Genomic DNA, 12,483 nt, shown 5'->3' with positions numbered 1-12,483 from the left:
TTAGTAAATTATATTCTGACAGTTTGAGCATTTGTGTGGCCTACCCAAATGTTCTTTTGGTTGGTGTTGTTCGTCGGATCATTCAGCAACAGCCGTCAGCTGAGCTGATTGTAAACTGACACATGCGTGCTGCCATCTGAACAGGTCCGCTCAAACTGCTGTGGTTCTTTCCTCAAAAGACCACTACAGAATCAACTTGCACGGTTCTTTGACATCATTAATTGATTTTGCCTGGACTTTAAAAGAGGCTATGCCCTCTGAGTTTGTTTCGGCATTTCTTCTCAGAGTAGTCGGATAGGAAATGCCGGCCTCATCTAGTTATTTAAGAGATTGACGTGTAAAAGTGTTATTTTATAACCTATTTGCAAAATAAATATCATTTATCATTTATCATTTATCAATGATTTTAATGTGATTTCTAATGTGTTGTTACAGGTGGAGGGGGGTGAGCGCGGGGTGCGCGGTGCGGGGGGATGCCCGTGCGCAAGGGGCTGCTCGCGCCCCAGAACACCTTCCTCGATACCATCGCCACTCGCTTCGATGGCACACGTAAGTTTTTTTTTTTGTTTTTTTTTTAAAACGTTGCCCCACATTAGGATTTTCTCCTGTGTCGCGGATGCGTTTACAAACATACAAGTTCACATGCACATGACACCCAGACCCGAAACAACAATTTGTGGATCTCACAAAGAGTTGCTCCGTGCGGGAATCGAACCCGCTACCCGTTGCGTGGCAGCCAGTTGCCCAGCCACCGCACCAACCGTGCAGTCGTAAGTTATAAGCCCGAATACTGAAAAGCTACTCAATTTTAAGTTGTACTTAAATATCGTGCTATCTCTGTCATTTTATAAAGAATTGATACGGACAGTCCTAGTTTTGAGAGCGACTTAAAATTGAGTAACGTTTGAGTATTCGGACAATATTCAGTTAATCTAAGTATTACACTCGTACTAAAATAGTTTAAATAAAAATAGAATAAATCAATTTCTATTCCGTGGTAATAAGATTGTAATCGTGGTCTAGGGTTCTAAAAGGTATCTAGGTAATAAAAGTCTGGCAATGAAAAGAGGTATCTCAAATCAGTATCTATGAAAAATCTTCTTAAAGTGTTAATACTCCGGGTTTATTGGATTACCATCTTGTACGATCGTGGGCGTAATAGAACACTGTGCATCTATATTACAGTATTTAAAAAGCAACATTTTTCGCTTATAACATTTCTACTTACCTTTTTTTTGTTAACGGGGGGAAACCTTCAAAAGGCGCATAGCTTTAGGAAAAAAAACTAAGGAGTGTGGGATTTTTACCTCACTAAAACCTCCCCGGCGGCCACCATCTGCACCTAAACGATTACTAAGTACCTGGTGATAAAAAATACAAAGCAAACGTGATATCTCTATAATATCTCTCATACATAATTTTACCATTTTCTCTTCTTCTCATAGTGAAACGCTCAGCGCTCTTTATATTAAAAACCTTATTACATTTTAGATCATGTAGCCTGTAGGTACGTTACATATTGTTTACCTAAGTCCTGTTAGGTATAGCTTAAACCCTCTCCCCCCTCCCCTATTATTATTTCAGAGCGCAGCCGAGATTACGGTACAGCCACGGTTCAGTGCATTAATGAATTGATCGTTCTCTTGAATTCGAGTAGTCTTTTGACCTTTAGAGAGTACCTAGACGTTGCGATTCTTACTTTTAGATATGTTTCTTAACGTAGTTACTTTTGAATTGAGTTATCTTGTGGGTAAAGTCTGAATGTGATAATTTCTGTGAGTTCGTGTCTGTTCCTGATAAGTAAGCATCGCCATGGACACCTGAAACACCAGAGGCGTTACAAGTGCGTTGCCGGCCTTTTGGGGTTAGGAATTTAAGGAATTTTGGGGAATCGGGGATTGGGAAGGGTGCAATTGGGCCTCCGGTAACCTCACTCACACATCGAAACACAACGCAAGCTTTGTTTCACGTTGATTTTCTGTGAGGCCGTGGTATCACTCCGGTCGAGACGGCCTATTCGTACCAAAACATGGCTTTCCTAAAGTAAAAAAGTCTAATCTAAAAGTCTACATAAGTCTGGCTTACTAATAGTTAAAAAAAGTGTTTTTGCTATGGAAGTTATTGTCCAGTTTCCTATCGTCACAAATCCTCGGCTATCACAAAATATTTCAGCGGTCGATATATAAAATACACCTAACCATGACCAAAACCAATCTCTGTTACAAATACAATATTACTGACTTATGTTACAAGCCAATGGGTCGTGTAAGGCAAACAGTTTTCCGTGTTATTGACTCAAAACCAGTGTTGATAGGAAAAGGCCAGAAAATGGACGTAACGAACAAACTGTGTTAAGCACATAATGCCATTGGAAATTGCCCCGACACCCTTGTATACTTCCACGTGACAAACCCGAACAAGTTCAACACCTTTATAATTGAACAAAACTTTCCTTTCTTCCTTTTAAAACTTTGTAACACTGTTACACCACTTACAATTCTCATCTAATTTTCACTAAGACTTTTTATAAGATGAGATTTCCTATACAAACTTGAGTATTTAGGGTTTGTTCACACAGACCGGCTCGGAGAGCATAGGTGCACATTTTTCTTTTCTTTTCCGGATTGTATCCACTTGGTGTTGGTCGCAGCGGAGTCGCCAACTATTTCACATAGACCGGCTCGAAGCAGATGCGCTCTGAACCGATAGAGAAAAAGTACGCGATCGGAGCCGACCAGTTCCTGTTATAATATCACACCAAGCGCCTTCAAGCATTCTTAATAACAAAAGCAGTGCACATGAAAACAAACCTTAATACCAATACTAAAACCTCTATTTTTAACGTGACAAAAATCTGCTCTTCTCCCCTTGCCAGTATGTGTGAACCGACCCTTACTCTAGAAAAATATCTCCGAGCTAGAGAAAACAGTTATTATAATGAAATAAAGCAATTCCGGTAATATCCGCCTTGTGGAATAATACAAGAGGTGTTCCATTTCTGCTTAGTCTTAGGAGAATAGAAACGTGATGTGTTTAAACGTATTACGTACTAGCTTTTGCCCGCGACTTCGTTCGCGTGGAATAGTGACTTCCGGCAAATTTTTGGTTTTAACCACATAGTTCCCGATCTCGCGGGATCTCTTCAAAAATGAGATGTGGAAGATATTCCAGAGAACTCTTCAAAAATCAACATAATGAGCTCTGCGTTTGAATTTAATAGATGTATACTCACTTAGGGCATTGAAAAAATAGTTTAAAAACGGACTTAAACTAACTTAAAACTAAAGAAAGCTACGAATTACGAATTTATAACAATTAAAAAAGAAACTATATTACAACCTATCCTCTATGCTATAATAACCAAGCTTAAACTAAATAATTTAAAAGAAACGACTTAAATCTAATCTAATTAAAAAAAAATTAGACTTACAATTTTATTAAAAAAACAACTACAGTAACTACTAATAATCGATATCAAACTAAACCTACGTTAAATAGTTTAACCAAAAAACCAGGAAAACCCAACAAATAAACTTATTAATTGACAAATACAACGAAACCAATTTAGAATATACGAAACAGCAGGACCACTACAGACAAATAATCATACGACTGATAATACACTTTTCTACGATAGTACCGAAGCGCTCGGCCGATACCCAACCAAATGAATGTAACGAAACCATAGCGCGATCTATTTCGATCCCAACGCCATCTATCGAGGATAAAGACAACTTGGATTATTTATTTATACTCCGTTCGGGCATTTTCTTTGTACTAAAAGTTTAATTATATTGATATTATTTTTTTCATACCTTTTTACTATTTATTTACTTTTTTTCAATGAATTAAAACAATAACATGAACTGAAGTCGTGTAACGATCGACATAGAATTATCTATACTCCGTTAGAGCATTTTCTTTATATTGATATTATTTTTTTCATACCTTTTTACTATTTATTTACTTTTTTTCGATAAATTAAAACAATAACATGAACCGAAGTCGTGTAACGATCGACATAGAATTATTTATAAATAATTTATTTCTTATTTTTATTTTTTGATTTTTGAAATAAAAATATATCTATGTCCTTTCTAAGGTTCTATATCTGTACCAAATTTCAACCAAATCCGTCAAATAGTTGCGGAGATTAATGGTATAAGCATAGAATGTTCGACGTGATTCTTTAATTTGACATAACTTTTTTATTTATGAACCGATTGACATGAAACAAACACTAAATGTAAATTTAAGCATCCCACAATATATTCGTGAAAACCGCATCCAACTCGGATCAGCCGTTTCTGAGATTAGCGCGCACAGACGAACAGACAAACAGACAAACAGACGAACAGACAAACAGACAAACAGACAAACAGACAAACAGACAAACAGACAAACAGACAAACAGACAAAAAAAAAGTTAATTACATTTTTGGGTTCGACATCGACATAACAATAACCCTTGCTATTTTTTTTATTTTTATTTTCAATGTACAGACAGCACTTTTCTACGATTTTATTATATGTATAGATCTAATTGTAGGTCGGGAGCGGACATAACTGACATAACAATGTACATAATTGTTACTGGTTGAACACGCAGACACTGCATCTAGATCCACATTATCTTATGAAGCCGTCCTGAGCGAACTACGTAGTAATATAATTAACATTTTCATTCTCGTTAGAGTAATGCAGTATAACATGATTTAAACGCAGACATGTTTAGCGCAGCCGAGGAAATTAATCGATAAATTAATAAACACTGCATCGGACACTTTTATGCAGTCTCAGGGTTGTCTATAAAGGGAGTACTAAAATATTGACCTATTTCGTTTAGAAGAGACCTTCGTTTATAAGTACCGAAATTGAGTATATCATTGATTGCAAGTGATAATTAGTTACTTATTGGCACTTTTAAATATCTTAAAACTTAATTCATATTTATTGAGGTTTTCAAAATGGGGCGCACGTAGTCAACGTCAACGTCACGCCTTTTATCCCCGAAAGGGTGGGCAGAGGTGCACAGGTTTCGACGCAGAATGCCGCTATACAATGTATATAACACCCACTTATTACCATTTGCACTCAACCAACAAACGCAGTGAGGGCACGTAATCTGAATCAATATTTTATCTTTACTGAACCATAATATATATATTTTTGCTTGGAATTCCTATAGAAGTAGGTACGAACATGAACTAACTAACCACTGCACACAGCATTCATAATTAAGAGTAGTGCATTTAACTATAGTTTATATACAAGCAATAGTTTGCTATACTTCAGCAACTTTCAAAACAATAGCGCAAACACAATTAGTTGTAGTTCTAACTTCGAAACGGTAAGGTTATGTTAGTTACTGGTAGAAGACTTAATATAGCAAGTTATTGCAAGACTCCAGAGTCTGCGAACGCTCATAAAGTTCCAAGTATGATGTTTGGAATAATATTTTGTACTACACTCAAATATTTATCTCAATTATTTGTTGGAATAAAGCCTTAATTGACTCCACAAGAAACACTTGTCAAGCGACATGTGTCTCCAAAGCCGCGACATTGTTGAAATTGTTCCTTGTCGCACAGTCAACATTATTTTTTAATTTCTTTATATAATTAGAGACTTTTATAACGCACAGCGTATGTCAGTCCCATCGTACCTTAACACACATTACAAAAACGAGATCAATGGATCAGGGCCATAAAGTCGAACACCTTTCTTGCATCATCGGAAGTCGGTTTACTTAAGATATAATGGAGTGTACCTATATCGTTCTGGTTCAACTTCAAAGCCCTGAATAACTTACTCCTATCAGCCTAATACCGAACACATTCCGTCAACAAATGTTGCATGTCTTCTACTACTCCACACCTCTTGCAGTTGACAGTCAACAATGTCGCGGCGATGTCGTCCGACGTCGCCCGACATCACCCGACATCGCCCGATGTCTCCAGAGACACATGTCGCTCGACAAATGTTCCTAGTGGGGACGAGGCTTAAATATACTGTACCAATGGGATAAAAGTTTAGGTATATCTAAATACAACATCACAAAAAACAAAAGAAACGCTTAAACAAAATGGTGAAATGTATTTGGGACTTTTAAACAACAGTTTTCTCAAACTGAAAGTGGGGACTGAAGTACACTTCTTTTCTTAAACTGTCTCTCGTTCAACAGCAAAGCTGCAAATGGTCAAAACAAAGCGTTCACAAGGGTATAAAACTTTACAAATAAAACATTTTCAAGGAAGGAAGAAAAATGCAAAACGTCAAAATCTTATACTTCCCTTATTTCTTTTCTCCCAAGCTCATTTCCTGCACAATAACATGGTTGGTAAAAAGCGCCTTACTACAATTCAAGCCAGCAAGTCAAGTTTCTCTAATTTACTAATGCATTTCATTGGATTTTCGACTTTACAATCAAAATGTTAAAGTTAAAAATCTAATAACTGTAAGGAGTACGTTGATGTGCTGGACACAAAATATGCAATTTGTCCTTTAATTTCTCAGTGTCCCTTCAAACACTTCCTTCTAAAGTTTATTCAAGAAAACGAGTTTAAATATTTAAAGGAATCTTGTTGTTTAAGATTGCTTTAAAGAAAGCTTTTTGTTGTCCTTATGTAATTTCCTCCTTTATGAATTGTTGTAGCGTCACTTTAATAAAATCCTCTTTTCAATTTTTAAGTAGAAAGTCCACTGGGAACGGGTTATATTTACGCAGCAAAATGAGCGAAATATGATGGTATTTGTTTTTAAATTTAATAAAATAACGAGGGTTTAGATTTTTTAATGGACTTATGATAACTCGATACTTTTTTTCCGTCCCTTATCAATGTAAAAATTAGGAATATCGTATCTTTACTCGTAGAAATAGAGAATCCCGCAGAATTCCTAACATTTTCAAAAGCAATCGTCCAATCTCACCCAATATAAATACACCTAGATCGAAGATCGAAGTCTAACTATCTCGAGTGGCTTCCAGTTACGTAGCAGGTCTACCAACGTTTGCATTACAATGCACTCCCAGACGATGAGTTTATTTAGCACCACACGCATATGAACCTCACCCAAACTGCCAAAATACTTTATTAAACTTTTAACTTAATTGCAAAGTGAAATGGTTGAAAATCTATTGGTCACTACAGTATAGTTTCACGTGCTGTTGTCGGATCCTACACATACATGCATATGGGTGTAATAATATTGATTTTACCTGTGTACATGGAATACAACACATTGGAGAATGTCTGGCGAGCGGGATCGTCGGATGAAAACTCTGAGCGAAATTACTTAGGGCTGGTTCAGACGAAAGACAAGAATCCAAATTCTGGACTATGAAAAGAACCACTGAGAACTTGACATAGTTGTATCACGAGGTGCTTTTTGACTATATAGATATAGGCATATATACCTTATAAAATATATCGAATAATTCAAAGATGATTAGGAAAATATCCCATAATATAGTTTTGTCAGTCAAGCAGCTGCTGATCGTATCGCGAGTTCGATTGCCGTCTCAGTTTGATGACTATGTAAATTTGTACAAGGAAAACGCACCTACGAAACAGGAGAAAATCCTTGTGTAGAGCCATCTTTTTCCAATCTGCGCAGGGTCTTAGTCTGAGATTTCAACACGTACAAATTAGCCACCTACTATTAATGAAGCGAGCCTCGGATAGTTCGTTATTTGCTTAAGTATTCTCATTTTATTTGCTTTGATTAAACACTTATTTGTTTTCTGGAATTGAGTCTTAATGAAAATGTAGTGTTATTTTTCTACCTGTCTGGCAAGCGTGAAGATAAGTATAAAAACCTTTGTGCGTTACTACATAGAAGTACTCTTTTGAAAATGGATTCTCACTGGCTATTAATGATGATGATGTTTATTAGCTTTACTAGCATAATATTTAACATCAAATCAAATCACTTTAATGCATCCATGGTGTACAGTTTGGTCTACAATTTTAAACAGTAATATTATGTTCCATCTATAAGTATAACTTCATCAACAGCCGATCCAATTTATATTATTTTTCCAAGAATTTGGGTTTTGAAAAACCCTAATTGTCTCAGTCTGTTTCGTTAATATAAACAACTGTGGTTTTAAATAAACACGTGATCTTTTCATTCTTTATAATTGTAACGAGATAATTTCATTATTATCACATTTCAAAAATAGCGAGCATTATAAGTATTAACGTATTTTAAAATACGAAAATAATGAAACGTAACGCAAAACGAAAGTATATTTTTGATACGCAGTAATTTAACATCGGCTCGTCTCTCTCATAATTAAATTTTAATTAAAATTCAATCTTAGGTATGCAATGTAATTAAAAAGATACAATCGAAGATCGAATTTTCACTACATACATATACATAAGTACGTAGTAAAAGAACTTTTTCTTTTCAAGTTATCTGAAGTGGAAACAAAAGTCCATCGTAAAGGGATGAATGGTCGCTTTTATTGTAATGGTTACCGAAACATTGAATGGGTACAGCTGAAATCTATTTTATTGGAAGACTTTTCTTCTTAAATATGCGTTTGCCTTCGAGATTTAAGTGTAATAAATGAGAGAAAAAAAAAACAATGAATAAAATCTGTCTAAAAGATTTGGGATTATTTTAAGCTGACGAACTCTTGAAGACAAAAGGCTTTGGTAACACTAGTAAAGAAAAGAATTCATTTGTAGCCACGTCAATAAAAGTCTAGACTTAGGTTTCTACTTAAGTTATACGTAGACTATCTATTCAATCGTAGACTTTGGTTTTATTTTAGTAATCCGCGAATCAGCACCATCCATAAAAAGCTGCTACATCTTCAGTAACTTTATTTACACGACACGACAGTACAAATTTCAGGGCGGAATGAAAACAAGCATTGTTTCATGACGGTTTTTCGAGAAGCTATGGATCACTCCGGTCGAGCTGGTCCATTCGATCTGAAGCATGGCTCTCCCGCATTGTAAGCTACTTTATATGGTGGTGGTGTTGTTTCTAATGGTTCTAAGTATTGAATAATTAGTTTAAAAAATTAGTATTACAAAATTATAAGCTTACGATAAAAACATTTTTAATTTCCTCCACTATATTTTATGTTTGCATTTACAGCTGTGGACCTCTATTCGACTACACTCCACTGGTTCTAATTAATTAGGTAATGCATTGCAACGCTCGCAAGCACTGTTTGTATTCGATTCAGAAATTCATTAATTAATCTGGCTCTGATGGATATTTTATTTTATATCTACTTGTAAATAATTATTTTGTTTACCTACTAATATCGAAAATAGCTTGGAGAGCACGTAGTAAGGTTGGGAGTCCCTTTTGTTACTTAGAACATCTGTGACTATCATGACAGAAGTTTAGTTTTAGGTTCAAGGACGTTAGTGTCGGAAGAGTGAAGAGAACAGTGCGTGCCTAGATGTTCCACATCAAATAAATATATTCGTCCAACGTCTAGATAAAAAGAAAAAAAACAATTGTCATTTATACTTCCGAAACAAATCAAAGTCTTAAAACATCTTCATAGACTCCGCGGTCTTTGAAAAGTATCCACAGCTCAGTATTCATTAAGTTACTCTCTCTGTAGAGAACAACTTAATAAATTATTTAAAAAAACAAACTCTTAGCTAATCGCATTATTTTAGAAGAAAAAGCTTTCGTTTGTTTTCATTTAGTATAACAACATTAACTAAGTAAATAAGAAAACAACTGTGGAGAGGAACGAGCAAATTGGGAGATTAAAAAGACAAGCCGAATTTATTTAGTTAATCCTCTATTTACTTGTACATTAAATTGTAATTGAGTACCTACTTACGTATGTTTTTGTTAGGGTATACCCACACATATCTTAAGCCCAAAGCCCAAATATTATGTGGTACTGGATAATGCCGTCTTCCTCAACGTCGCGTTTCTGTTTTCTATCAAAGAGACCGCTCTTCTAAGCGTTTGATGTAACGTTCCTTAACTTTGCAAGGGTAAGGAAAAAACATTCTTATATTCTTTTGTTTATATTTTTATCTGATACTGTGTCTGCGGCTGCTATGAGGAATCGACACTATGTGTATCTTAGGAACGCGGAACATTTGCGTGCGTTTATCACTGCTATAGGCACAGCCGTGCAATGGTGCACCATATCATGTTTTAATACTCTTATTGGTTCTCTATGAAATGAAATAAGACGTAATTTTTATACTTTTTTTATTTATGGTATAAACCTGTTAACGAGCTAATGGATCACCTGATGGTAAGCAATCGCCGCCGCCAAGGATATCTGAAACGCCAAAGGCGTTACAAGTGCGTAGCCGGCCTTTTGGGGGTTAGGAATTTAAGGGCTTTTAGGGAATTGGGAAGGAGGTTAATTGGTTCTCATACGTAACGGTAACGTCACTCACACAACGCAAGCGTTGTTTCACGTCGGTTTTCTGTTGCACCGTGGTATAACTCCGGTCGCACCGGCCCATTCGTGCCGAAGCATGGCTCGCCGACACTTCATTTTTTTTTATGATTACTCGCTTTGATTTTCTTTATTCTATACAAAAACCAAAGCGTGTTGTTTTATGATCACAATATAACATACCTAGCTACAAAAGGTTTCATAAAACCAAGAGTCGCTCAAAAAATGTACCTTACGCGTCAAAATATAGCTTTCATTTACCTTCACCGAACAATTACTGTAATGGAATATGATAACCCTTTCTCTTTTTACTATATCATCTAGTAAAAACCACTGCTACTTTATTTATACAGTTTTATTATGAAATCTTTTTCTAAGTTAATTTAATGAGTTTAGTAGGAACGTCTGCTTTTCTCATTTTACTAAGAAGCGGTGAGTTTAAAGTAAACTTGCATTAGAGTAATGACGTTTAATATTGCACTCTGACGTTAGTGGGTTTCAAGATTTATTTGCAGTTGGACTAAAAATATATAAAAAGTAAATGGATTTAGTTTTCTTAACATACAAATACTGGTAGTATAACGTTAAAATATTCAAACGCTACTCACTCAATATAAGACGCTCACAAGAATAGTTCTGTCTCTACAAATTCTTTATAAAAGACAGAGATAGCCCGATGTTTAAGTACAACTTAAAATTGAGTAGCGTTTCAGTATTCGGGTGTAAGACCCGTATTAATAAACATAACTCAAATCAAGATACCTGACTTGATACCAATACTGAGTTACCCACCGTGTTAATAAACATGATTCTTTATGCTCCCAAGTTACAGATTTAAGATTATATTAACCGTAGTTTAAGTTTCTACCCGAATACCTGTATGAAAATTAAGCTCGGAAAGTCCATCCAAAACACCTGGAATTACTTCGTACCTTAATGACTCATAAAGAGTAACTAATGTGCGTCCCTAATACAATTTCGAAAATCTAGGTAAGCCTACTAACTACAACATAGAAACTACAATTTTAATAAAGGGCCGAACCTTTAAAATCCTGAAAGAAAAAGCTATATGAAAGGTAAAAAGAAGGCTGGAACAGGACCGTGGATCAGCTGCTATTCAACGGCCAACCGGTAATCTCACTCCTTGTGCGCCTTTATGGGAATTCTGATGAATGCAGGGGATTAACTTTGCCAAAAGACACGTTCAAAGCGTACCCTACAAGAAAAAGGTATTAATATTTGTATTGGAGTTGTACAAACTCAATTTTATACATACAAGTTGAACTTGATTTGTATTTCAGAAGATGGAATACAGAATACACGATGTTCACAAAATTAGAAATAATTTTGCGAAAGAGAACTGAATTTCTTGCGAACTTAGAACTGATTTGTGAATAAAATAAACTTTTATTTTGATCTAACATAAGCGAGTATTTACTTAGTACATACATAATGTTCAGTCTACGTCATTAGATTGCCAAATAGCTTACGTATGCACGATGTTATGAATCAATAACAGCGCTTTCTCGTAAGTAGTAGATATATTACGAGCTATTACACAATATAAACATTATTAGCGTGTGATGCACACCATCTTACTGAAGTAGTTTGATTGCACATTATATCGGGCCAGAAACGGCGCCAGTTTCAATTAACTGCCTGTTATTTCTGTTCGACTCCCTGACTCGCCGGCGCATTGACCGGACCGACTCAGTAAAATTAGCCGCCGATTCGCAAACGTGCACTATGCTGCAGTCATGATCGCGATAAAGCTATTTCTAGTTTTAAATGTGTACGACCACTTAAAACGTTACGATGTGACCGTAACATGTGTTGATAATAAACAAATACTTATTCATTAATTTATATGAGTTATTTGTTTGTTTGACTGCATCGTTAATCGGTAATCGTTAATTCGACTATCGAATAGAGGATGTCGGATTTAATTTCCTGTTTGCAATAGGTATTATTGATACTTTCGAAAATTCTCAGTTGCACCATAGCTAAGCTCTTTTCCTTCTTTCTTCGCGTGAAACGCCTTAGCTCAGCAATAGAACGATTCCAGGCAGATGATGCCG

At 35.7% G+C, this 12,483-nt stretch overlaps 1 protein-coding gene across 9 annotated transcripts in view; it reads left to right on the top strand.

The window, feature by feature from the left end:
• Window positions 1-12,483, top strand: part of LOC118267077 (potassium voltage-gated channel subfamily H member 8) — a 90,986-nt gene that overhangs the window by 57,618 nt on the left and 20,885 nt on the right. For all 9 annotated transcript variants that reach the window (XM_050703114.1, XM_050703115.1, XM_050703113.1 and 6 more), the window contains exon 3: window positions 436-549. In XM_050703114.1, the coding sequence (XP_050559071.1) occupies window positions 474-549 (76 nt within the window). In that variant the 5' untranslated portion in view covers window positions 436-473. The remainder of the gene's footprint in view (window positions 1-435; window positions 550-12,483) is intronic.

The sequence above is a fragment of the Spodoptera frugiperda genome, chromosome 23 (genome assembly GCF_023101765.2).
Source record: "Spodoptera frugiperda isolate SF20-4 chromosome 23, AGI-APGP_CSIRO_Sfru_2.0, whole genome shotgun sequence".
In the NCBI taxonomy this organism is placed as follows: domain Eukaryota; kingdom Metazoa; phylum Arthropoda; class Insecta; order Lepidoptera; family Noctuidae; genus Spodoptera; species Spodoptera frugiperda.
This window is presented reverse-complemented; position numbering and strand designations above follow the sequence as displayed.